The sequence below is a fragment of the Hemicordylus capensis genome, chromosome 17 (genome assembly GCF_027244095.1).
Source record: "Hemicordylus capensis ecotype Gifberg chromosome 17, rHemCap1.1.pri, whole genome shotgun sequence".
NCBI classification, from domain to species: Eukaryota; Metazoa; Chordata; class Lepidosauria; order Squamata; family Cordylidae; genus Hemicordylus; species Hemicordylus capensis.
The window spans coordinates 3368160-3395771 of record NC_069673.1 but is presented as its reverse complement, the minus strand read 5'-3'; the positions used below and the strand labels follow the sequence as shown (position 1 = coordinate 3395771).

General features: G+C 49.4%; 1 protein-coding gene across 5 annotated transcripts in view; it reads right to left on the bottom strand.

The window, feature by feature from the left end:
- AK8 (adenylate kinase 8) overlaps window positions 1–27612 on the bottom strand; it is a 123319-nt gene that overhangs the window by 9100 nt on the left and 86607 nt on the right. For all 5 annotated transcript variants that reach the window (XM_053282083.1, XM_053282084.1, XM_053282085.1 and 2 more), the window contains one exon: window positions 26927–27068. In XM_053282083.1, coding sequence (XP_053138058.1) covers window positions 26927–27068 — 142 coding nt within the window. The remainder of the gene's footprint in view (window positions 1–26926; window positions 27069–27612) is intronic.

Here is a 27612-nt window from a genome sequence, read left to right as displayed (position 1 = left end):
CTTCTGCACTGGCTCAGAGGTCCTGTTCTTGACTTTGCATCTCCTGGTAGGGTCACAGATGAGAGGGGCCTCGTGCTCCAACCTTAGAGCGAAGCGAGGGGGGAAGCCGCCCAGGTCCATGACCCACAGCATTTGCACGAGGGGCCCCCCTCCCACCCACCCCCGCCTGCAGGCGTATCACTAGAACCGAGAGGGCACTGGGATGTCATCCGCTTAGTGAACGTTCTGTCTGGCAAAGGCGCTTTCCTCTGCACACATGCGGTACAAATGTGGCTACTCGCTCCTCGGTTTCCATCACAGCTTTTCGAAAAAAACATAACACCTTGGCTTTTTGCCCAGGGCATTTATTTGATTCTCTGCTGCTGCTCCTTATAATCTCTATTGCTTTTATGCTTTTTGTTTTGAATTTTTTAATCAGATTTGTTTAATATCCCCCCCCCCACTTAATATTTTAATTATGTCTTTTTTACCATCTTGTGTTAAAAATTTTTTTTTTGCTGTAAACCGCCTTGGGATTGCTTTAATGAAAGGCGGTATATAAATTTAACAATCAATCAATGTTCTAAGGGCCTTTTAATGCCTTTGAGAAGCTCCGTTAGAAAAACCACTTCTAACCCCCCCCCCTTAAAAAAAACTGGAGCTGGCGGCATCAGTATCGGCTTCTGAAATGCCTTTACGCCCGCCCACCCTTCCCGTGGCGCCCTCATTTTTATTCTTCTTCCTTGCCGCCGCCTCCTCTTCCCTCTCGCTTGCTATGCCATCATTGCCGGATTCCCCCCCCCCCCCCCGGAGTTCGTTCCGATGGCACCTCACAGATGAGGGAGGGAGATGGCAGCAGCGGGAGCTCCGTCAGCAGACTACTGAGCCCTTTCCTCTAACTGTGGGCTTAATTCCCACACCGCCTCGATGGCGTTCAGGGCCAAGGATCTGGGGGACCTGCCGCACTGCACGATTCGAGAGGAGCACGATTCGAGAGGAGCACGATTCGAGAGGAGCACGATTCGAGAGGAGCACGATTCGGATCCCCGACGACGTCTCCAGCATCTCTTGGGACACTGCAAAGGCTTCTGGGCGGGTGCCTCCTGGAGTCGGTGGGTTCTCCACCTTGGTTCCCCCTACAAGTCCCACCATTCGCCGCCAAAAAAGAGGCCATTGTGGCTAGGGGTGATGGGCGTTGTAGTCCCACATCTGGGGACCCAAGGTAGAGAAACACCTCGGGGATGTTTTAATGAAAGGTGGTATACAAATTTAACAACAGATAAATAAAATAAATAAACTCCTAGATTAGCTGATTTATATACTCTATACCACTTTTCTTTCAAGGAGCCAGGAGCAGTGTAGACTACGGGGCTCAAATGGGGGCCCTCCAGCTGCTGTGGGCCTACAACTCCCATCACCCACAGTCACAGCGGCCAGTAATCAGGGATGATGAGTGTTGTAGGCCCACAGCGGCTGGAGGGCCCCAGTTTGACACACACACAGATACCCTGCCCCGCTGTGCATGGTTTTATCCTCACAACAACCCTGTGAAGCGGCTAGACTGCGAGAAAGGTGACTGGTTCAACGTCATCCCATGAGTTTCATGGGTGAGTGGGGATTTGAACTCGGGGCCCCCCAGTCCTAGCCCAACTCTCTATCCACTACACCACATTGGTTGCTTAACAAGAAAGGTGCCAGAATTCCCTCTGGCTAGGAAGCCCTGCCACACAGTCCCAGATGTGTGACTGCCCTGTGTCTGGGGTGCGGGGCCACTCTGCACATGTTCAGAAGGATTCCATCTAGCGTTCTGCCCTCCGGCAGAGAGCTAGACAGGATGATCTTCAGGAGCCAGGCATCTTACTCAATGGGCCACCAATGGGAGAGGAAAGCTTGTCTTGTGGTAGCAAGCATGACTTGTCCCCTTAAGCTAAGCAGGATCCACCCTGGTTGCATATGAATGGGAGACGCTGTGTGAGCACTGCAAGATATTCTTCTCCGGGGATGGAGCCACTCTGGGAAGAGCAGAAGGTTCCCAGTTCCCTCCCTGGCAGCATCTCCAAGACAGGGCTGAGAGAGAGACTCCTGCCTGCAACCTTGGAGAAGCCGCTGCCAGTCTGTGAAGACAATACTGAGCTAGGTGGACCAAGGGTCTGACTCAGTACATGGCAGCTTCCTGTGTTCCTATGTTCCTAAGAAGAGGAATTGCGAGGCCAGTCTCTGTCACCATGAGACGGTTTCGGGCCAGCACGATCAGAAGTTCAACTGAGCCGGAGTCTTGGCTACCCAGCCTGGCAAATGCATTTCACGTTAGGGACTCTGCCTGGAGGGGGCAACAGCCAGGCTCTTTTGCCATTGGGAGCTGGCATTGGATGCGATGATGTCAGAGAGGCCCATCAGCAGAACCACATGGGTCACTTCAGCCAATCAGATTGTGTGGCAGTGAGGGCAAATGCCCATGGGCAGTGAGGGCAAATGCCCATGGGCAGTGAGGGCAAAGGAGAAGGGAAAGGTCCTTGAGAAGAAGCAACTGCTCACAGAACAAGAATGCGACAGAACACACAAATATTCAGCATTGTGTTCCCCCACCACCGCCATTATTTGTTTGACTATGTCAAATATATGGACTTCTACATGACTACTGAAATGGGAGAATATTCGTGCAGCTGCCTGTAAGCGACAAACCGAGCTCTGGATTCAAATCTTACCCTAGCCACATACTTGGTAGCTATTATACTTGCCGCCTCGGTGCTTTCATCTGTAATTTGGGAGCGATCCTGACCGATCGCAAGGTTTCCTGGGCTGATAATATCTGTGAGGTGTGCTGAATGCTTGAGATCGCGATATAAAAGCTGCCCATTAGTCATGAAAAGCAGAGTTTAACCCTGGCTGTTGTCAGAAAAACCGTGCTAATGCCTTGACCTCTCAAGCAATTCCAGTGGAAATTTTCACGGGTCAGGGCAGCGGGGGGCAGGTACTATGACCCTGCATTAAAAAGAGAGCGAAGAGACACACCAAAAATGCGAAGGAGGGAGAAAGAAAAGAGCCGATTATGTGTCATTTTACACACGTGTCAAAAGTAACCAATTTCCTAATAGGGAATAAATTTCCCCTATTTAAATACTGTCAAATAGAACCTCTTCAGCCTAATAGGGTTCACTTCTGGGGAAACACAAAATAAATCTGATTAAATATTTATATTTCATAGTATTAATTAAGAGGGAGGGAGGGAGGGGGAGCAGTCCATCAAGAGAACCCCAATATGTTTAACGTGTCCCCAGGAAGCCGGGAAAGAAATTTCACAATCAAGTGTGTAAAGTGTTCCAAAAAAGGGTGCTGAATATTTTATGAATATTTGTCATAAGACAGAAATAATAACCACCGTGCAGAGCTATTAGAATTAATATTTATGCTGCCCGCCATGAAATATTCATGGGGACAGAGGAAGGGGGGCCCGTAAGACAAGAAATAATTTACATTGGGTTCGGTTTACCCGCCGGCTTGATGTTTAAAGACGGGTTGACAAGCCTCCGTACGAATCCGTCAGTCACTTTGCCAGCCGGTGGGTGGGGTGAAGGGAGGGGAGGGGGAAGGGAAAGTGGGGGGTGGTGGGGGGGAGAAAGGGCCCGGGCTTGGCAGCTCACAGATTGAGTTTCTGACAGCCCTTTAAAAGAAAAAGAAGAAAAAAAAAACCCTAAACGGCCCCCCACCATATCCTCCTCCTCCGATTGCCTGCGGCAGGCCTGGATGTATCATCCGAGTTCCCCTTCCATCTGCTGAAATTAACGAATTAATGAGCGCGGTCCATTTTACAGTGGGGCCCTCGGAATGTTTACTGGTGATTAAATTATAATGCGGCCGGGGCTGTATAATTCATGAGCCAATTAAAGGAAGTGTTAGTTGATTTGATGGGGAGCGCAAATACAAAAAGCATTTAACTAATAGGGAACCGCGGGCCGCCGTCCGCCTCGGCTCTCTCGGATTACGCGGCTAATTGCTCTGCTTTATAGGGCTGTCACCGATAAGCCATGCATATTTCATCGCTCTCAAATACTTCGATTGTTTGCAAGCATGTCGGCGCTGTAATATGGAGACGGCGGGCCAAACTTCGGTGTAGTTAAGGCACTCCCAGAGTGGTGGACATGGGGGGCTGGGTTGGAGGGGACGGCGGTCGGGCCGCGGCGTAACTGGAAGCCGCCGAATTAAATGTCACTCGGCAATTACGTGATTAAAAAGCGTGGCGCGCCGCCATCTCTTCCGCCACGACTTTTCCGGAGGTTTGGCCGGGTGCGACCCGCTCAAAAGGATGACGGTCCGCTCAAGACTTCCGTTCCCCTCGGCTTACAAACGCGGCCATAGGAAAACGGACAGAGCGGAAATCAGGAAGGGGGGGAAGAAGCCGGGTGGCGGCAGAAAGCGAGGCAAATTTCACAGGGGTTTGCGGCGAAAACCCACCGGCGAGGCAAAAGGCCTGCGGGTGGCATTTCAAGGGCTGCCGAGTGGTGCTGATGGCTCGGTGGAGGGCGTGGGCAGGTGGAAGGCACAGGATTGACTAGCTGGGCTGATTCAGAAAAGCCGCCCACCTGGCAGGCCACCGTGTTGGCAAAAGGGCCCTACTAAGGCAGTGAATGTCTTCTCAGAATCTCAGCTGAAAGTAGGGATGTTTCCCTAATGGGGCGGAAAGAAATGATGGCTGAAGATTGATTCGGGGAAACAAAAACTTCGGAACATAGGAAGCTGCCATATACTGAGTCAGACCCTTGGTCTACCTAGCTCAGGATTGTCTGCACAGACTGGCAGCGGCTTCTCCAAGGGCTGAGCGAGACTCCGGCCTGCAACCTTGGAGAAGCCGCGGCCAGTCTGTGAAGACAAACCTGAGCTAGATGGACCAAGGGTCTGACTCAGTAGATGGCAGCTTCCTATGTCCCTACCTGGAGATGCTGCCAGGGATTGAACCTGGGACTTTCTTCATGCAAAGCAGATGCTCTTCCACTGAGCTGCAGTTCCATCCTGTACAATGCTTACTACTATTTATATATCAGTTTTCATCATCATCATCATCAACAACAACAAAACTACTCAAAGCGGTTTACATCGGAAAAGAATGACGAGCAGATACCTCCCTGCCCCAGCAGGGCTCAACAGTCTAAATGGAACCAGAAGGGAGACCCCAGCAACAGCCACTGGAGGGATGGTGTGTTGGGGATGGAGAGGTCCAGTTGCTCTCCCTCGGCTAAACATTTTAAAAAACCACCACTTCAAAGAGGCATCCTCGGTGTGAGCATGAAAGTGGGAGGTCATGTAAACTGTCCTGAGCTCCTGGAAGGGTGAGAGGAATCGGTTTTAAATAAATACGCCACTCTTCAAATATTGTACGTGACCAAACTGTAGAACAAAACATTTTGGCAGCTGAACTCACATTTTGCTGAGTGCCAGCTTCAAAATCCAAAGAAAATGTCAGTGCTGGCCTCTTTGCTCAGTAAGCAGCAAGTCCTTGTAGCCAAAAGGACTCAAGATTCCTTTTATCTCCTCCATGTCCCTTTGAATCTCAAAGCCTTTTCCATGCCCATCTTAAGATACGGTGACCAGAACTGAACACAGTACTCCAAATGTGGCCGCATCCCCCCCTCAAAAAATGAATCAGTGCGCTTAAATCAAATGGACACACTTGGGAGTTTTCTGGGCCCATCTTGGAAGCATTTCCAGCTGCTAAGGAGGGCAGCTTGAATCACTTCCTTTGGCCTTCACGACGCCTTCTTCTGGACCTCAGGGAGAAAGAAAGGCTTCCTTCCTGGTGTGTCCAAGCGGCTGGAGACCGGCATATGGAAGCCAAGAGACCACATTCAAAGGGGCTGCCCACCAACTGTCCTGGTCCAAGGAGGGATTCCAGTAAATCAACAGCCTTTATACCCAGAGTTCTTAAACGTGAGTCCAGGGGAGCTGGTCTATAGGGAGGAAAGCTGGTCTTGTGGTAGCAAGCATGGATTGTCCCCTTTGCTAAGCAGGGTCCACCCTGGTTTGCATTTGAATGGGAGACTCCATGTGTGAGCACTGTAAGCAATTGCCCCTTCAGGGATGGGGCCACTCTGGGAAGAGCAGAAGGTTCCCAGTTCCCTCCCTGGCAGCATCTCCAAGAGAGGGCTGAGAGAGACTCCTGCCTGCAGCCTTGGAGAAGCCGCTGCCAGTCTGTGAAGACGATACTGAGCTAGATGGAACAAGAGTCTGTTCCATTTGGCAGCTGCCTAGGTTCCTAAATAGATTTGGATGACAATTCCTATCATCCCCTGCCATTGTGGATGATGGGAGTTGTAGCCGGACATGCCTGGGTACCCAAGTTTGAGACCCCCTGCTTTATACAATTAAATAAGCACAGAGCAACTCTAGTTTGTCTAGTTACTCTAGACAAGATTTTGGTTGGGATGAGAAGGAATCCTTCCCCAAAGAAAACTTGGGCTGGGATCTGGGCCCTTAGAGGCCTTAAGCACGTGGGGTGAGAGGCCCAACCCTTTTGGATCTCTGCCTCCCATGCATCAAAGTATGTATGTATGTATTTGTTATTTATTTGATCGTTAAATTTATATACCGCTTTTCATTCAAAACAATCCCAAGGCAGTTTACAAATGTTTTTCTAAAAACACAATAAAAATTGTGTGGCCCAAGAACAGAGTTGGCCAGCAAACATTCAGGACTGTAGACACCCTCACCTTCTGGTTTGCCCTCCTCCGAACCCCTTCCAGCTGACGAGTGTCCTTTTAAAAATGCGGGGCCCAGAACTAGACACAGTATAGTATTCCAAGTGAGGTCTGACCAGAACAGAGTGGAAGGAGGACTAATGCAGAGTTGAACAGCTCCCCTATTAGCGAGTTAGAAGCCAGTTTCTGGGTCATATCAGTAATCGTGCCCTAAATCTGGGGTGGGCAAAAATGTTCCCTCGAAGAGGGATTCCCAGCCGTTGTGGACTACAACTCCCAGCATCCCCAGCTGCAATGGCTTTTGCTTGGGGGTTATGGGAGTTGTAGTCCACAACAGCTGGGAATCCCTCTCCGAGGGAACACTCATAGGCAACCTTAGCTCACCAGTTGCTGCTGGGGAGAATAGATGTATTTCAACAACATCCACCTTAAGTGGCGCAGCGGGGAAATGCTTGACTAACAAGCAGAAGGTTGCCGGTTCGAATCCCCGCTGGGACCTATATCAGGCAGCAGTGATATAGGAAGATGCTCAAAGGCATTATCTCATACTGCGCGGGAGGAGGCAATGGTCAACCCCTCCTGTATTCTACCAAAGACAACCGCAGGGCTTTTGGGGAGCCAGGAGTTGGAATGGACTTGACGGCACACTTTACCTTACCTTATTTCAACAACAGCTGGAGAACCAAGGTTCCCTACCTCTCCCTGAATCACATCTAGGCCTTCTCATGATTCACAGCCAATGCTTTGTAAGCAATGGATTTGGGGGCGAGGGGAAGGAGCACATACATTGGGACTTGCATTCCCGGAAAGGCTGAGATTTGGCATTTTCAACCCTATTTTGGAACACTCGGTTGGAAATGCCTAATTCTAGAGTGACCAGTCGAAGGTTCAATCCCTGGCAGGGCTGGGAAAGACTCCGGCCAGAAAGCTCGGAGAAGCTGCTGCCAGTCAGTGTAGACAAGACTGAGCTAGATGGACCAAGGGTCTGACTCCATAGAAGGAAATTCCCTGTCTCCCTATGTTAATTATTACAGACCATTCTTGCCTGCAGGTCTTGACAATAGTGAAAGGCTCCTGACAACTTTTCCCTGGGATAGAATATACATATATTTGTTTTTTAAAAATGTGCTGGAACTTGATGTGTTCGTTGCATTAACAAATCCTCTCTCTCGATACTCTTATCGCCGCAACATATATAACCCATCGAGATTACTACCCTGAGACTCCCACTCATCCAATTTCCTCTGATCTGCTTATTACTCAGCAACTAAATGCTTCACAAAGCCATTTCCCCGAGAAATATTTATGGCCCTCCAATGTTTATGGAGCCCTCCATCACGATCAAGGTTTTATGAGCACTCGGTATGCAGCTCTGAATTAAAAAACATAATTCTTGCTCTATCAAACCTCTGCTTGATGCGGCATTTGTCTCTATTTTATCAGTCAGCTCCAGAACTCCTCACAGAAGGACTTGTTCGTGGGGGGGGGGGGATATTCCTCCCCTTTGCCGCTCTGAGATTGCCCAAGTACAAGGCAAGCCAGGAAAATCCTAGATCCGAAGCCAAAGTCTTCTGTTTCGTTTCCCCCCTTCTTTTTCTTCTTTTTACATTTCATATCCCGCTCTTCCTCCAAGGAGCCCAGAGCGGTGTACTACATCCTTAAGTTTCTCTTTCACAACAACCCTGTGAAGTAGGCTAGGCTGAGAGAGAAGTGACTGGCCCAGAGTCACCCAGCAAGTATCCTGGCTGAAGGGGGATTTGAACTCGGGTCTCTCCGGTCCTAGTCCAGCACACTAACTATTACACCACGCTGGCTCCAAGACAGAACCAGATGCATCAGATACAATTTGGAGGACCCTCGCTTTTATGCAGTTAACAAGTTTCTTGTACCCTTAGTTTGGGACCGCATCTGTGAACAAAGGTGCTCTTTTTCCCTCCCTGGCTTCTCCAAGACAGGGCTGAGAGAGATTCCTGCCTGCAACCTTGGAGAAGCCGCTGCCAGTCTGGGTAGACAATACTGATCTAGACAGACCAATGGTCTGACTCAGTATATGGCAGCTCCCTATGTTCCTATGTTCCTCTTACCCCTGGACTTTGGGGCTGAAATCCAGGGCCTCCACACCCCCTGGGCCCGCGCCAAATCCTCTTTAGTTTGACCCGAGTGGTGTGGTCAACACTGTGCCAGGCGGCCGAGTGTGATTTGTGACCTGTGCTGGATACCGAGTGTGACCTCTGCTTTAGAGCCGGAGTGGGGAGTGGAGAAAGAAATGTGTGGGATGGGGATAGGTTAAATGGTGTGTTGAAATGTTTCTGCTGATGCAGATGGGCATCAAGAGACCTGTTTTCTATTCTGACTTTGGTGTGAGTTCAGTGGCTGTTTGTGCCCTCAAGCACCCACGTGTTAAAAAGATTGCGTGTGTCACGGTCGGCGTTCCCTCTAACAGGGATTCCCAGATGTTGCAGACTACAACTCCCAGCATCCTCGGCGGCAATAGCCTTGTCTTGGGGATTATGGGAGTTGTAGTCAACATCTGGGAATCCCTGTTAGAGGGAACCCTGGTCATGGTGTGTGTTTCTGTTGTGTGTGTGTGTGTGTGTGTGTGTGTGTGTGTGTGTGTATATAGGGCAGGCCTGCTCAACAGGCCCCCCCCCAAAAAAATTTTGGACTATAACTCCCATAATCCCTAGCCACAGTGGCCAATAGCAAGGGATTATGGGAGTTGAAGCCACCTAATGACGCAGCGGGGAATTAGCTTTTCTAGGAAGCAAGAGGTTGCTGGTTCGAATCCCCGCTGGTATGTTTCCCAGAAACACCTCTGTCGGGCAGCGGCGATCTAGGAAGGTGCTGAAAGGCATCATCTCATACTGCGCGGGAGGAGGCAATGGTCAACCCCTCCTGTATTCTACCAAAGACAACCACAGGGCTCTGTGGGCGCCACGACTTGGCACCGATTCGACGGCACCCTTTATGGGAGTTGTAGGCCAACACCTGCAGGAGGGCCGGTGGACGGGGCGGGGGGAGGGGGGAGTTAGGTCCAGGCTCCAAAATTACCTCGGTGCACCTCTGTCTGTGAAGCTTCCCATTGCAAAGGCAATGCGCTTGGGAAAGAGAGGTGATCTCCCTAGTGTCCTGTCTTTAATTCTGACACATTTTGCTCTCCCTCCGCATAGCCTCTGTGCCTGCCGCCCCCTTTCCTCTGATGCTCAGCAAAATCCTCAGCAAAATCTCCATATTGTGGATATTCTGGGGCAGCCCTGCCAGATTATTCGTTTGGGATCCTCAGAGCCGCAAAACGGTCCCCTTCTGTACAGGACGTTCAGACGGGAGTCAACTCCAGCCACGACTGCCTTCAGTCCAGGAGCAGGAGAACGGCCCCCACTGCAAGAACTTGCCTTCTATCCACAGGCAGCCTCAACGGCAGGCTTATTATTATCATTATTATTATTATTATTATTATTATTATTATTATTATTATTATTATTATTATTGACTGCCCCTCAGATCTAATCCCAAGGTCAGAGTTCCTCCCTTCGCCTCTCCCCAGGAGAGCTGGTCTTGTGGCAGCAAGCAGGGATTGCCTCCTCTGCTCAGCAAGGTCTGCCTTGGTTTACATTTGGATGGGAGACGACATGTGGGAGCACTGTGACGTATTGTCTCTTAAGGGATGGTGCTGCAGCTCAGGGGAAGAGCATCTGCTTGCATGCAGAAGCTTCCAGGCTCAATCCTGGGCAGGGTCTACAGGAGTTTTCCTGGACAGCAGGCTTTTCCACGGGTTTACCGTGAGGCTTTACTGCGAGTTTGAAGTTTCCAGGTGTGGAAAACTTCCCGGTAGGGCATCGGAAGACTCCTGCCTGTAACCTTGGAGAAGCTGCTGCCAGTCTGTGTAGACAATGCTGAGCTAGATGGGCCAAGGTTCTGACTCAGTAGATGGCAGCTGCCTATGTTCCTAAGTTCCTATGAAGGCCAGCTGAGAAGAGCTCACAGGCCAGGATACAACCGGCCGAGAGAGGCGATCCCGGAGATATACAGGTGCTAAGCCCATAAGGGTTTTGTAGATAAGAACCAGCACTTTGAACTAGACCCGGTATTGGGCAACTACCAGTGTAACCTAGGAATGAAAGCTCCTTCTGCTTTAGGTGCTGTTAGTGGTGGAAATTCTCCTTTACACTGAGATATAGCTCTGGTTGAGGCACGTACAAGTTGCAATACGGAGCACAGTCAACCTCAAAAGAACAGACTTCCTCGCACAGTGGCAGCATCTCCTTCATGGAAGGTTTTCAAACAGAGGCTGGAGAGCCACCTGTCAGAGATGCTGTAGCAGGAAAGGTTCCTCACGTTGGGTCCCCAGCTGTTGTTGGGACTACAATTCCCATTGTCTCCAGCCACCAGCCATTCTGGCTGGGGATGATGGGAGCTGTAGTCCAACAACATCTGGTGACATATGAAGCTGCCGTATACTGAGTCAGACCACTGGTCCATCTAGCTCAGGATTGTCTACCCAGACTGGCAGTGGCTTCTCCAAGGTTGCAGGCAGGAATCACTCTCAGCCCTATCTGGAGATGCTGCCAGGGAAGGAAATTGGAACCTAGAGCGGCTCCATCCCCTGAGGGGAATATCTTACAGTGTTCACACTTCTAGTCTCCGATTCAAAGGCAAACCAAAGTGGACCCTGCTTAGCTAAGGGGACAAATCATGCTTGCGACCACAAGACCAGCTCTCCTCAAGTTTGAGACTCTCCGCTGTAAATCCCTCCTCCGAGAAACCCTGCCAAACGAGGTGAGGAGAGTGGCTATCAGGGAGAGGGCCTTTTCGGTGGGTGCACCCCGTTTATGGAATAGCCTCTCCAATGAGGTTCGGATGGCACTATCACTTTGTTCTTTTAGATGCCAGGTGAAGACCTTTTTGTTCCCTCAGGCCCTTGTTAAATTTTTACCTGGTGTTTTTTTTTTTTAATGTCTGTTAAATTGTTCTGTATTGCATTTTGTATTTTCTCCCCCACCCCCAAATATATCTTATGTTTCTTTTTTAGATTGTGAGCCCTTTGGGGACATGGATCCATCTTGTTTATTTATGTTAACTGCTTTAGAAACTTGTTGAAAAGCGGTATATACATATTTGTTGTTGTTGTTCTTGGTTTGTTATGATTTAACGTGTTCTGTGTTTTGATCTCATGTGTCTGTTTGTTTTTGCATTCGTATTTTTATTGGTTTTCTATATACCAATGTGATTTCCAGTTCATCTTTCAACATGGTTATAGTGTAACATCTATATTTGCTCTCATATAAATATTTTCATCATATTTTACCAACATAATCCTTCAGTTTATTTATTATTTATTTATTACTCAAACATGTTTTAATGTGGTGTTGTAAGCTGCCCAGAGAACAATTTGTTATGGGGCGGCTAACAAATAAAGTTTATCTATCTACCTATCTACCTATCTACCTATCTATCTAAGGCTTAGGTCGTACGTGGCAAGCCCCGCCCCCAATAAAGTTGTGACCAATGAAAACACGGGCCCAAGTCTGGAGGAGGAAGAGGAGACGCAGATAGGAAGCAGCCATGGCCGGCGGGATAGCGATGGCAGGGATGCAGCCAGCGGGGTGTGGTGCTCCAGTGGCGAGGGCAGCGGAGAGGGGACACCGAGGCGGGCATGGTGGCAGAGAGAGGAGGGGAAATGGGTGATGGGCGGGGCAGAGAGAGGAAACCGATACGGGGATGGTGGCAGAGGTGGTGAAAGGAGGGGGCAATGGGTGGGGGGAGGAGGAGGGGCAATGGAGGAGGGGGGCAAAGGGTGGTGCACAGTGGGAGGGGCACTGGGTGGGAGGAGAATGGGCGGGGCATGGCACTGGCAGCAGAGAGAGGACTGAGGTGGGGATGGCGGCAGAGGCGGCGAAAGCTCCTTCCGTGGGCCCTCCTGCCGCTCAAATGACAGGTCAGGCCGCCTTCAGCCCATTCCGGGGCTCTCTGCAGACATGCGAAGAGAGCCCCGAAATGGGTGGAAAACAGCCTGGCCTGTCATTGGGGCGGCAGGGGGGCCCACGGAAGGAGCTCTCGCCGCCTCTGCCGCCATTCTGGATGCCAGGGGAAGGGGGGCAGGGCAGGGGGCCAGAGCCAGATCGGCCCATGGGGTTAGAGGCAGGGAGAACTAGTGTGCAGATGCTCAGTGCCGGCCCAGTTATTTTTTATTATTATTTCTTGTTTAAACAGTCAGACAGGTGTTATTGACTGGTTGGTTTTATCCAGACATCGAGTCCTTCCCAAGGACCTGGGATGGCTGAATATTATTGTCAATTGTTATAGTTTATTATATTATTATTATTATTATTATTATTATTATTATTCCCTGCACTGATCAGTGTGCAGATGCTCGGTGCCGGCTCAGTTATTTATTTATTTGTTGTTGTTGTTATCATTATTATTATTATAACATATCCCTGCAGTGAAGAGGGGGCCGGATTCCAAGACCTCCGTGGCCCCTCCCGTCTCTCAAATTCTGTGATTCGAAGACCTGCCCTCTCTCCCCGCCTTCCAGCCGGTGCTCCCACTCAGGCTCCAGCCTGCGACGTCGGGGAACAGCTCCCTGCCCTGCCCAACTTAGCCCGGCACTGGGGGCCACACAGAGTTCTTGCATGAAGCCTCACACAGAGGCCCTCGGACCTCATACACGCGCCAGAATTCTCGTCCTGCACCCCTGGAAGGTCTGCTCGGGGATTGCGGAAGAGGAGCCCACCCTGAGAGTGCTCTAGAAAAGTTTGCCGGCCAGCCGTTTGCAAAGAGCTGGTGGTTCTCCATCAATCGCGCCCTGCTTAAGAGCGGAGCCTCTTACCCTGGCCGGGAAGGGGAGCCATCTTGCCTTTCTGAAGGGCTGCCAAGTGCCATTTCTTCAAGGTAATCAGATAACCGTTAATTAATAAAACTGTCAGATTAATTGTCCTGGCCTGGACATCCTTCTCCGCTCCGTAACACTACCCTGCTAGCTCCCCCCCCCCACTCTCCATCCTATAGTTTCCAGCTCAATTAACTTAATGCTATGCAAATGAGAGGCTCGCGTCCTCGTTAGCTTCTAGCCGGCAAATGTTAATAGCATAATTGGGCCTTCAGCAAGGTAATTAGACACGATCCCTTCCATTAGTCTTACAAGGCTAATTATTGTTGATAGGAGAGAGGGACAAGTCTCCGAGCGGCAGGCAGAGGGGGCATCTGGGTTAAAGCAAATATAGACAAAACATTGACAAGGTAAAACAACCGCCGAGATCTATAGCAAGGTCAGGGAGGGGCTGGGAAGCGGGGGGGGGGTGTGAGGGGGCGGGAAGACGGGGCAATATAGAAATCACAGACGTGGCCCCCGATCGGAGCAGAGGGAGGGGTGGGCAGAGCAGAGCAGATGGGTGTCCTGGCACATAGACGGAGGGCAGGCTGTTGATGCACATGCTCATAAACACAAGCAGAGATCCGCCCTGGGGGAGGGAGCTGGTCTCGCGGCAGCGAGAATGAATGGCCCCCCTTGCTAAGCAGGGTCTGCCTTGGTTTGCATTTGGATGGGCAGCCACGTGTGAGCACTGGAAGCTATTCCCCTTTGGGGATGGGTCCGCAACTTGCACGCAGAGCATCCCAGGTTCAAACCCTGGCAGCATCTCCGGTAGCTTTTTCAGAGGGTGATTTTACTGCAACTTTACTTGGGGGGAGGGGGGTTGGGTGTGCGTTCACACGTTGGCCAGACTGACCCCGAAGTCAGTGCGATATTTCAAAGAGCGCTTCACACACGATTTGGGGTTTCCCCCTCCGTACTGGAACCCAGCCCGATTTATGTCCGGGGTTTAAAAAATCCTCTTTTTGCTTCAGAGTATCTGCTATGCCCCGAACTCGCAGCAAAGCTTTGCGGTAAACCTGTTGTCTGAAAAAGCTCCAGGCAGGTCTGGGAAATGCTCCTGCCTGAAACTTTGGAGAAGCTGCCACCAGTCAGTGTAGCAAATACGGAGCTAGAGGAATCAGTGGCCAGACTCAATAGAAGGCAGCTTCCGAAGTTCCTGGCTGCTGTAGGAAGTCCTCAGACTTACAACACCTCTGGTTCCTGCAAACCGTGTGAAGTCGAAATGTCTGAGCTTGGAACCCTTTTCCCTATAGGAAACAATGTTATCAATGAGGGTTGGGTTCGTGAACCAAGGCTGGAGACCCTTCTTAAAAAAAAAATTCTGCTGCTATCAAAGCTTGTGGTGTGTCAGTCAGGGGCGTATCTAGGGTAGGGCAAGCAGGGCATGTGCCCCGGGCGCCACTTGAAGGGGGGCACCATTTTCTAAAATTAAAGAATTTTAAAAATGGCCACCAAAAACAAAATGGCCACTGCACATGCCTAGGCCATGCCAGGCCTCGCAGAGGCCATTTGAGCATGCATGGTGGCCATGTTGTTTTCAGTTGCCCTTTTTTAAAAAGTATTTTTTTAAAATGGCCACTGAACATGCTCAAATGGTCCCTGTGAGGCCCTAGAGTCCAGCGGGGGGAGGGGGACCCTTTGCAGACCCCCCATGGCCTTTAGGAAGCCCCCCAAAGGGGCTACAGGTCATTTTTAAAAATAATAATAATAATATAATATAAGTCACTGTACACATTTTCAGATTGGCACTATGTATAGAGAATCAGGGCTTCTGAATACTGAGCTGAAGCTAATGAGCTAGGATTGTATTAATTTGCTCTTACTTTGCTTCTTGTGATAAGTGAGTTAAATGTTAAAAGTTTCTTGCTCTCTTTCTCTCATTTTAACTGTCTTTCTGAAATACTAGACTATATTCCAAGCAGTGACACAGTTTGCTCTGCATATCCTTTAATTATTTTCAGAGTATCTGGGAAAAGTCAAATTCTCCATTTGTTTTTAAAACTTACGTAATAGTGATGCTACAATGCATATTAGAGAATTAGACAGGCACTTCTGTTTAGTTTTCCAAGTACACCTCCACATAGTATTTGGGTATTTCATGAGCCCCAGCATACTGACATTCATAGTTTTCCAGCATTTTTTGGTCTGGCTACGTCCACTGCTAAATAGTTTTTGAAATATTAAAAGATTAAGGAGCTTGACTTGTATTTTTCAGCTGATATTATGGTAAAGTTATCTGAAAGGTGGGTGTCAGATGCTTGGACAGGGGGTGCAATTTTAGTGCTTGCCCTAGGCGCTATTTTCCCTAGATACGCCTCTGGTGTCAGTCACAGAAGTGTGGCAGAGAACCTGATGGTGGAGAATCAGGAGTTGCACCCCCTGGCCAGCCACTCTCTTCCTGGCTCCCCCTCACATTTCTGAAGAAAAAAGGGATACAGCTGGGCAGATCATCTCCATGTCCTTCTGGGCAACAATTGGATTGGGAAGGAAGGAGGGGGGACACGAAGCAGCGTGTCAGGTGGGGATGGCCTGGGCCCTCTCTCCCTCTCACTGTCACAGCTCTGCAGCTGATCTGGAGGAGGACGAGGAGGAGTGGAAGAAGCGGTGGTGGTGGTGAAGGAGATAGATAGATAGATAGATAGATGCATAATTAACTTATGGAATTCTCTGCCACTGGATGTGGTGATGGCCACTAGCTTGGATGGCTTTAAAAGGGGCTTAGACAAAGTCATGGAGGACAGGTCTATCAATGGCTACTAGTCTGGTGGCTATAGATGACCTCCAGGCTCAGAGGCAAGATGCCTCTGAATCCCAATTGCAGGAGAGCAAGAGCAGGAGAGAGGGCATGCCTTCAGCTCTTGCTTGTGGGCTTCTCGGAGGCATCTGGTGGGCCACTGTGTGAAACAGGATGCTGGAGTAGATGGGCCTCCTTGGGCCTGATCCAGCATGTTTTTATGTATGTTTTGACAGATAGATAGATATCTATCTATCTATCTATCTATCTATCTATCTAAAACAAAGCAGTACACACCAAAACAATATGAAGAAATAACAGTATGTAGAAACAACAATATATGGAAAAAACAAACAAAAAAGCCTGAGCCATGACTTCCTCCCCCTCCCCCTCCTCCCCCTGCCCCAGCTCCCGCCCCAGCAGCCAACTAGCGGAGCCTCCCCTCCCACCCCCAGGACTTCCACCCACTTTGCCCCATTGTGCACGGCGACAGCAGGTCAATTTCATAACATCTGGATGAGGCTTATGAGGAGATGTTTAGGATCTAGCTAGGATCGAGCATGTCCTTCCAACTAAGGGAGGTTGCCACAGCCAGCCAGGAAAACAAACCAATGGATCATAGAACAAATCAATCCAGAATTCTCACTCGAGGCACAAATGATCAGGCTCAACCTATAATACTTTGGACACATTCGCAAAGACCCAGCTCACGGGAGAAGTCCGTCATGCTGGGGAAAGTTGAAGGAAAGAGAAGAAGAGGATGACCAGCAGCAAGGTGGATGGACTCAATGACGACAGCAGTGAATGCACCACTGAGAGACCCTGAAGGCCAAGTTGAAGACCGATCATCCTGGAGAGAATCTCTCTATGTGGTCGCTAAGAGTTGACACCAACTTGACAGCAATCAATCAATCAATCAATCATGGACAGGCAGGAAAACAAACCAATGGATCATAGAACAGATCAATCAGGAATTTTCACTCAAGGCACAAATGATCAGGCTCAACCTATAATACTTTGGACACATTCTGCAAAGACCCAGCTCACGGGAGAAGTCCGTCATGCTGGGGAAAGTTGAAGGAAAGAGAAGAAGAGGATGACCAGCAGCAAGGTGGATGGACTCGATGATGACAGCAATGAAGGCACCACTGAGAGACCTTCAAGGCCAAGCTGAAGACAGATCATCCTGGAGACAATCTCTCTATGTAGTCGCTAAGAGTCGACACCGACTTGATGGCACTTAATCAATCAATCAAGGGAAGTACGTTTTCACACATCGCATTATCAACTTGTGGAATTCTCTGCCACAAGATGTGGTGACAGCCAACAACCTGGATGGCTTTAAGAGGGGTTTAGGATCTAGCTGATAGCACCCTTAATTGAGGCAACTTCCCATCCATTTAAACAGAACTCCTTCCATAGATTAAGGTCCCCCTCAGCTGTTAAGAGCCTGGCTTTCCATTTTTAATGCCCCGCGTTCCTGGGAGCCAGAAACCATGGGTACAAAGGTAATGTACCTTTTGGATGCAGTGGCTTCAAATGCAATCACTCCAGGGCTCTCGGAAGGCAGGTCACAAAGCTAGTAACAGACTTCCTTAAACTACATCTTAACCCTCCGAGAAGCGAGAACGACCTTCCCACATTTACTCAGAATAATAATATTCCTTGCCATCGCCACCTCAGTGCACAAACACTGGAAATAAATAGTCAAATGTCAACAGCTACAGCTTGAGTTTCTTTCTCGAGTCTTTCTTTTCTTGCTCTGCTTGGCTTCTTATCATTGCAAAATTCACCCCACCCTCCCAACTGTTGACTTCAAAAAACAGGAGACTTCTGTTAATTCAGACGATTCGCTTACGATTGAGGCCTATCATGTTAAGGTAGTTCACATCATTATAATTAAGGGAGGACACTGCTGACTTAATGTACACTTAATTAATGCACCAAATTAATGCACCAAAGTGCTACTTTTTAAGGATGCATATAATGCACAGTCACTGCGAATTATCAGGAGTAAAGCTGAATAATGCCACTGGCTAGGAACGGTGCCTTCTGCCACCGCCCTGACGCCTCTGTAAATGGTTCCCTCATATGAACCATTCCCTCATATGAGAGTGGTGATTCTCTTTCTTTAGCAGGGGGAGAGCAACTGGCCCTATCCATCCCCAACACAGCATCCCTCCGGTGGCTGTTGCTGGTGTGATGCTTATGTTTCTTTTTCTTCTTTTTATTGTGAGCCCTTTGGGGACAGGGAGCCATTGTGTTTATCTATTTATATCTATGCAAACCGCTTTGGGAACCTTTGTTGAAAAGCGGTATATAAATATTTATGAACTCACCCTCTCCAGCTTAAGTGTTGCACTTCCTCTCCCTTCCATCTTGCTTCCCTCGCACACAACCACAAAATGGGAGCGTGCACACAGCTCCCAAACTCGGGAAGGACACTTGGAGCTGGTCTCACAGAAGCATGCGAACCATTCATGCTGGCTACCACAAGACCAGCTCTCCTCCCCTTCGGAAAGTTTTGTGCTTTGCCACCCAGCCTGAAGGCTTTGGCTTAATTTGGGCATCTCCCCAAATAGATGTTGAAGAGCTCGGCTAAAATCCTCAGCCAGAGATTGGCAGAAGCCAGCGTGGTGTAGTGGCTAGAGTACTGGACTAGGACCGGGGAGACCCGAGTTCAAATCCCCATTCAGCCATAAGAACATAAGAACAGCCCTGCTGGATCAGGCCCAAGAAGGCCCATCTAGTCCAGCATCCTGTTTCGCACAGTGGCCCACCAGATGCTGCTGGAAGCCACAGACAGGAGTTGAGGGCATTCTCCCTCTCCTGCCATTACTCCCAGCCATGATACTAGCTGGGTGACTCTGGGCCAGTCACTTCTCTCTCAGCCTAACCTACTTCACAGGGTTGTTGTGAAAGAGAAACTCAAGTATGTAGTACACCGCTCTGGGCTCCGTGGAGGAAGAGCGGGATATAAAATGTAAAAAGAAAGAAAGAAAGAAAAATAGGGATTTGTTCCATTAATGTCAGTAAGACTGTTTGTGAGTGACTTACTACAGTGACTGCAGAAGCCCATCTCCCTAACTGGAACACTTGGATTTGTGTTTTTATGTATCTGTGCACGCGCACACACACACGCACACACACATTTAAATGTTGCAGGTATGAGGTGGGCAACTGGTCATCATCTCTCAATAAGGAAATTGGAGAACTGGAGAAGGTGCAGAAGAGGGCAACCAAGATGATCAGGGGCCTGGAGCACCTTCCTTACGAGGCAAGGCTACAACACCTGGAGCCTTTTAGTTTGGAAAAGAAGCGAACTTGATATACCGGTCTATAAAATCATGCATGGTGTGGAGAAAGTGGATCGAGAACGTCCTTCCAACTAAGGGAGATTGCCATGGCCAGCCAGGAAAACAAAAAAATGGATCATAGAACAAATCGATCCAAAATTTTCACCCGGGGCACAAATGATCAGGCTCAAACTATCACGCTTCGGACACATTCTGCGAAGACCCAGCTCCTTTGAGAAGTCCATAATGCTGGGGAAAGTGGAAGGAAAGAGAAGAAGAGGACGACCAGCAGCAAGGTGGATGGACTCGATGATGACAGCCATGAATGCACCACGGAGAGACCTTGAAGGCCAAGTGGAAGACAGATCATCCTGGAGAGAATCTCTCTATGTGGTCACTAAGAGTCGACACCGACTTGATGGCACACCAATCAATCAATCAATCAATCAATCAATCAATCAATCAATCAATCGAAGTACCTTTTCACACAACGCATAATCAACTTGTGGAATTCTCTGCCACAACATGTAGTGACAGCCAACCACCTGGATGGCTTTAAGAGGGGTTTGGATAACTGCATAGAGGAGAGGTCTATCAACGGCTACTAGTCGGAGGACTACAGGCCACCTCCAGCCTCAAAGGCAGGATGCCTCTGAGTACCAGTTGCAGGGGAGTAACAGCAGGAGAAAGGGCATGCTTTCAACTCCTGCCTGTGGGTTTTTCAGAGGCATCTGGTGGGCCACTGTGTGAAGCAGCATGCTGGACTAGATGGGCCTTGGGCCTATTCTTATGTTCTTATGAACTACAATCACTGGCTCCGATCCAGAGCAAGTTACGCGTCAGCGTAATATTATTATCAATCATATTGAGATCCACAGGACAAATTTGCTTGTCCTATTAATTTCAATGGAAGTACTAATGAGAAATTTAGTAGGGATATAAACCAGGGACTGGAATAGCTGGCCTCATAACGGCAACATTGAAATGTGTGTGCATGTGTGCGCGCACACACACATGCGCGGATACACACACATACGCATCTTGTGGGGTACTTGGACTGAAGATTTGTGACAGAAGGGATCCATTTCTTTAAAAAGTAGCTCCTTCTCCTCAGCCCCTGGGAATGACTTCTCTTTCTCCTATTCCTCCTTTCCCCACGGAGATCTGCACCCCACCACTTCCAAAGAAAGCCTACAGCACGAATCAGTCGGGTATTCGCATTCATCCCGGTGCTAATTCATCCACCCACAACAACCAGTAAAAGAGGTTCCTGGGATTCTCCCTCCCTGGCCCGTGCGGCCGCCTGATTTCTCAGCGCCTTCCTCATTAACTCGATGGGACCTTAATTAAGTCACGTCCCTTGGTCTCCACGTCTGTTTCGATTGGCTGCAAGCTGTGGCAGGTAAATGTTAAGAGGGGGAAGGAGAAGAAGATTTGAAGTTGGGTGATCTTTAACCAAACTCTTTCTTCCAACAGAAGCCAGAGCGTCCGCGGAATACATATTCAGCGATCAATATTCCAGCCCACGTCTGGCAAACTCGCAGATAATGGCACCATGCGAAGGTCACCGGGGTTCTATTAGCTCAATTAATCGAGGAGTAAGATAGGGCTAATACCTAGCTCTTCAAACGGCTAAAGAATAGAGCTGGTAGTAATGGAGTTATTAACCTCTCTCAGCCATTGAATTTGGCGGCTGGTTCAGACTCCATCTCCTAGTTCAGGCCTCAATTAATAGGCTGTTTATTATCCGTAGTCCATCCTGGAAATCAACAGCGGAAAGAGGAAAGCTGAAATAACAATCAAAGGGTCAGAAATGAGATCCCAATCCGTACTCCTCCGCCTGCTTCCGTCTCCCTTCTGAAAATTTCCCTCACATCTAGTTTTAGAAAAGTTCCCCACTCTCGTCTCAGAAAAGCAGGGATGGGGAAATGTGAAGCAGCAAGGAAGTGATGTCACTAGGAGATCCAGGCTGCCGACGGCGCCTTTTAACTGGCTGGCTCAACACAGAAATCAGAGCAGCGATTAATGTTTCTTTGGAATGTTCCAATCTGATAAGCCTCTGTCCGCTTTTCCTTTAGGCTGTCATCTGATTAAAGAAATCTTAGTCGATTAATTGTCTAAGGTATAAAAGTAAAGCGTGCCGTCGAGTCGGTGTCGACTCGTGGCGACCACAGACCCCTATGGTTGTCCTTTGGTAGAATACAGGAGGGGTTGACCATTGCCTCTTCCCGCGCAGTGTGAGATGATGCCTTTCAGCATCTTCTTATATCGCTGCTTCCTGATATAGGAGTTTCCCATAGTCTGGGAAACAGACCAGCGGGGATTCAAACCAGTAACCCCTGGCTTGCTAGTTAAGTCATTTCCCACTGCTCCACTGAGGTATAATTGACCATTAAATCTGTGCACATTTGTACAAAACACCTGATACCTGGGGACACACACACACACACACCCCTCTTATATAGCTCTCTAGCATGTCCTTCCAACATAGCATCCTTCAGTGGCAGCTGATGGTTCTTCTTGTGTTTCTTTCTACATTATAAACCAATCTAGGAGAGGAGTGCTGGTCTGGTGGTAGCAAGCATGACTTGTCCCCTTAGCTAAGCAGGGTCTGCCCTGGTTGCATATGAATGGGAGACTAGATGTGTGAGCATTGGAAGATATTCCCCTCAGGGGATGGAGCCGCTCTGGGAAGAGCATCTAGGTTCCAAGTTTCCTCTCTGGCATCTCCGGATAGGGCTGAGAGAGAGTCCTGCCTGCAACCTTGGAGAAGCTGCTACCAGTCTGTGAAGACAATACTAAGCTAGATAGACCAACAGTCTGACTCAGTATATGGCAACTTCCTAGGTTCCAAGTTCCCTCCCTGGCAGCATCTCCAAGAAAGGGCTAAGAGAGATTCCTGCCTGCAGCCTTGGAGAAGCTGCTGCCAGTCTGGGAAGACAGCTTCCTATTTTCTAATACTTTTTCCCTTATGGAGAAGAGAAGGCTGTTGGAAAACTGTTTGTATTTTCAAGAAAAACACAGGATAGGTCCTACTGCATCAGGCCATAAGATGGGTCCTCCTACATCAGATCGACATGGCCCCATCCAACCCAGTCTCCTGTTTCCTACAGTGGTCAGCATCCAAGAACTCCACAGGACATGAAAACAACAGCCCTTCCTCGTCGTTTCCTCACCACTGCTAGCACGCAGAGGACTCCCCCCCCTTTCGCGGTCATGGCCTTCCAATCAATTTGTCTCGTGTTTTTAAAGCCATCTAGGCTGATGGCCACCTTCTGGCAACTGATTCCATATGCTTAATTTGATGGGCAGTTTCCTAGGACTGGTCCTGGAGAATGCACCTTCCCAGCGAGCACTTTGCATGGCCTCACCGACATCCGATTCCTGAGCCTTCCGCCCGACATTCTCTGCCCGTCTTCAAATGTCGGTTACAAATGTCACGTGGATGTCAGGCAGAAAGCCCGGGAACGAGACTTTAGTGGCTTCACAGAAGATGCACTCCCCAGGAACCAGAATGCGAAGTTGCCCCCCAAAAACCGACGCAAAAAGTGGAATTTTGTTCACCCCACATATAAATCGGGATACACTCTAACAAGCGGTGAAAAACTCGGATTGTGTGTGAAGTGCTCCCCGGGAGCTGGCAGGGACTTCGGGGTCAATCTGGCCGCTATGTGAACACACCCCTTTCATTCCGGAGAGATGTGTGTTCAAAGCCGGGTGTGCAAAATGTCCTAGCTGATGGCCGTCTTCTTGACCAATCGTTTGAACCCGCTCTGTGCTGTGAGAAGAACGTCATTTTGCTTGCCACGACTTCTCGCGCCGGTCTGCTTTCTTGCCTTGTTCAAGACCAACGTTAATTTAAGGAAAATCTAACACCTTCTGTGTTCTAACATCGGTGCGAAATAAATATTTTCCCCCCCTCTTTGCTTGAGAGCAGATCTCTGGATGCTTCCGCTGCGTCTACAAGGGATCTCTTTCTTTTTTATTATTACATATTAAGAAACTTTATAGCCCAATTTGTTTCTTCTTCTTCTTGGGTATTTCCCCCCCCTCCATCCTCAAATAACTTGATTTTTCATCCTTTCCTGCCATCAATTACTGCCTTTGTTTTCTCTCCTTTTCTATAAGACGAAGGAGCCCAGAGACTGATACTGCTCAATGGTATATAATTTAGTATTATTTGCACCGGGTTTATGAGGTACAAGTCAGATAAAACATTGTATTTGAACACTAAACCATTTATTAGTTCTAAGGAACAGACTTATGAGTCGATGCCCTGACAATAATTCTGCTTTTTGATCAGCCGGAGAGGCCAGCTTGGCGTCCCACGCATCAAATAACAGACCTTTCTGCTGGTAACTTTGTTTACTGATGTGACGGGATTTTAATAATAAACTTGATATATATGTAAATTTATTTTAATCTAATTTCATCAACCTAAGCCCACCTCAGAATGGGGTGTGGGGGCGGGGGGGGTGAATTGGTTTCGGCTACGATTTATACGTTCCTGCTTCTATTCCCAGATTGATTTCCAAGGGCTAAATCTATCTGGGGGTTTTTTTCGGTGGGTGTCAGAAACACACTGGGCTGCGGATCGTGTGTTTTATGACCTCTGCTGCAAGCCAGTGAATTATGACCCAGCTTCCACCACGCTGCTAGACGCGCTTCTGCGGATCGTTTCTCTCGCGCCGGGTGCATACTGACAGCAACCTGGTTGGGAAGGTGCTGCCCCCCGAATCAAGGAGGTGTCTCCGCCCCCTAAAACTGGACTGTAATGAAAGCCAAGCCCTCCACTCAAAAACACACACGCAGATGCTCATTACAATAAATGGGGGTGCTGATGCTGGATCAGACCTCTGCAGCCCGTGGTCCTCATTCTGCCTGCAGGTTGTTGGAGCGGGACCTGTGACGGGAAGAGCAGGAGGACCCCAGCCTCCCCCCCTCACCCCCCCCCCCACTGTTATCTCCTTCCCCTTGGCTGCAGCACAATTGCAAGGATGTGGTAAAAAACCAAGCATGCTTGACACGCCCCTTCTCTCACTCCTGTGCAAATATTACACACACACACAGAAACAAACACAGAAACTCTCGTGCACACTTACGTGCACACATTCCCCTGGCACACCCGTCAAGGTTTTCCATGGGAAACCGAGTCTCAGATTTCACCACAGGATTTAGGGGTGTGGAAGTGGGAGGTGGAGAGCATAGAAAAGGAGTATTATGGTTGTTCTTTTTAATGAGGGCATGATTCAAAAAGGCACCTTGAATTGAACACCTTTTCAGCTATCTTGGCTTCAGGAGGGGAAGAGAGCTGGTCTTGTGGTAGCAAGCATGACTTGTCCCCTTAAGCTAAGCAGGATCCACCCTGGTTGCATACAAAAGGGAGACTAGAAGTGTGAGCGCTGTAAGATATTCATTCCCCTTAGGGGATGGAGTTGCTCTGGGAAGAGATTCTAGGCTCCAAGTTCCCTCCCTGGCAGCATCTCCACAATAGGGCTGAGAGAGAGAGACTCCTGCCTGCAACCTTGGAGAAGCTGCTGCCAGTCTGTGAAGACAATACTGAGCTAGATAGACTATGGTCTGACTCAGTATAAGGCAGATTCCTACGTTCCTATGAGGGGAGGGGAGGAGTGTCAGGCAGCATCCCATCCTCTCTCTCTCTCTCTCTCTCTCTCTCTCTCTCTCTCTCTCTCTCTCTCGGGAGCATGCATAGAAAAGGAGTATTGTGCTTTTACCCAGTTCCTTTTAATGAGGGCATGATTCAAAAAGGCGCCTTTAGCTGAAGATCTTTTCAGTTGTCTCTACTTCAGGAGGGAGGGGAGGGGAGGGGTGCCAGGAAGCATCTCCTCCTCCTCCTCTCCTTGTGACTGGCTGGCTGAGACTCAGTGACATTCCCCTCGCCAATCAGTCAGCAGCAACATGCCAGTGGGTCAGGGAGGGCAAGAGTGAAAAGTAAACTCTCACATGGCCAGTTCCTGCCCTCCCTCAGGGTCCAGGGGCACTTGTCCCACCCCAGAGCCCTGCCCCTGCTGGAACATGGCCCTTTCCAACTGGAGACAAGCTTGGCAGGCTCTCATTTAGGGGTCTGGATGCCCCATGTCTGCAGACGAGACTTCAGCCGGCTCCACTGGTCCAAAACACCTATCAGCTGGCTGTGGGGAGGGGCGTCAAGAAGATAACCCTGCTTGATGTGAAACCAGAAGTGCAGCGGGCCTCGGGTGGACGTTAACGGCCACAGGGGAAGAGCCCCAAGATACAGCATCTGCTCTGCATGAAGAAGGTCCTGGTTTAAATCCCTGACATCTCCATCTATAGGACCAGGTAGCAGGTGATGGGAAAGACCTTTCCCCAGTCAGAGTTGGTAAAACAGGAGGGCCCAATGGTCTGACTCAGTATAAGACAGGTTTATATAAAATCATAGAATTTCAGAGCTGGGGGGACCCTTGGAGGTCTTCTAGCCCAACCCCGACTCTGTGTCGGAACCTTGCACCGCATAGCTGACAGATGGCTCTCAGGCCTCTGTGAGAAAACCTCCAGCAAAGGAGAGCCTTCCGTTGCATGAGGCAGACGGTTCCAACAGTATCCAACAGTATCCAACAGCTCTGACGGTTAGGAAATTCTTCCGCATGTCTAGCCTAAACCTGCTGCCTTGCCATTTCGTCACATTGCTTCTAGCCCTCAGGAGCAACACAGAACAAGTCCGCTGCTACGTGACAGCCGATACTTGAAGGTGGCCATCAAATTCCCTCCTCTCAAATCATGGAGAGGAGAGCTGGTCTTGTGGTAGCAAGCATGACTTGTCCCCTTAGCTAAGCAGGGTCCTCCCTGGTTGCACACGAACAGGAGACTAGAAGTGTGAACACTGGAAGATATTCCCCTGAGGGTGCTCACGCTTCTAGTCTCCCATTCAAATGCAAACCAGGGCAAACCCTGCTTAGGAAAAGGGACAATCCATGCTTGCTACCACAAGACCAGCTCCCCTCCTACTAGTATGTGAGGAGTGAATGATGCCTGACGAGTAAAAAAATCCTGATGAGCAATGCACCAACGTAACTTGACGAGTAAAAGTTTTGTCTGGCTCAGGGTTTCTTAACCGTGGGCCCCCAGATGTTGCTGGACTACAACTCCCATCATCCCCAGACATGGCCTCCGTGGCTGAGGATGATGGGAGTTGTAGTCCAACAACATCGGGGGGGGGCACGGGTAAGAAATCCTGGTCTGGCTGATAAACGATGCCAACTTTTCTTCACAATTCCGAGGCAGTCTTTCTCCGCAGTCGCTCATTTAAGGCACTGAAATCCCAAGACTCCCCCATGAGAAGGTGGGGAGGTGCTCTCAGGAGGAGACCGGGTACCTGTTTGGGCTGATATTGCCCTGCAGCATCATCTTGGCCTGGTCCTCGTCCCGCGGGAAACCGTGCAGCACCCAGCCTCTGATGTGGCAGTCCAAGCTGTTCAGCCGTTCCGACAGGACCTTGATGACAATGTTGTCTTCCACTGGAAAGCAAAAGATTGGAGGGGGGGGGAACATATATGATTAGCTGATAGCTGCAGGGGGCCGTAGGTCAGGAGCAGAGCATCGGCTTTGCCCGCAGAAGGTCCCCGGTTCAATCCCTGGCTGGCAGCATCTCCAGGTAGGGCAGATGCTGCCTGCAACCTTGGCGAAGCCTGCTGTGCCGAAGGCACAGGCAGCACCTTGGAGAAGCCGCTGCCAGTCAGTGCAGACAATCCTGAGCTAGATGGACCAAGGGTCTGACTCAGTAGAAGGCAGCTTCCTAAGTTCCTATAACACCTCCACCAGAGTGCTTCATGCAAGGTGCTCTTTTAATAGATTATCAGAAACCTCTTCGGAGAAAAGAACAAGGGGATGGAGCCGTAGCTCGGTGGAAGAGTATCTGCTTTGCATGCATAGGGTCCCCGGTTCAGTCCCTGGCTGGCAGCATCTCCAGGTAGGGCTGGGAGAGAGACTCCTGCCGGGAACCTCGGAGTCAGTCAGTGTAGACCAGGGCTGCTCAGCTTTGGCCCTGCTGCAGATGTTGGC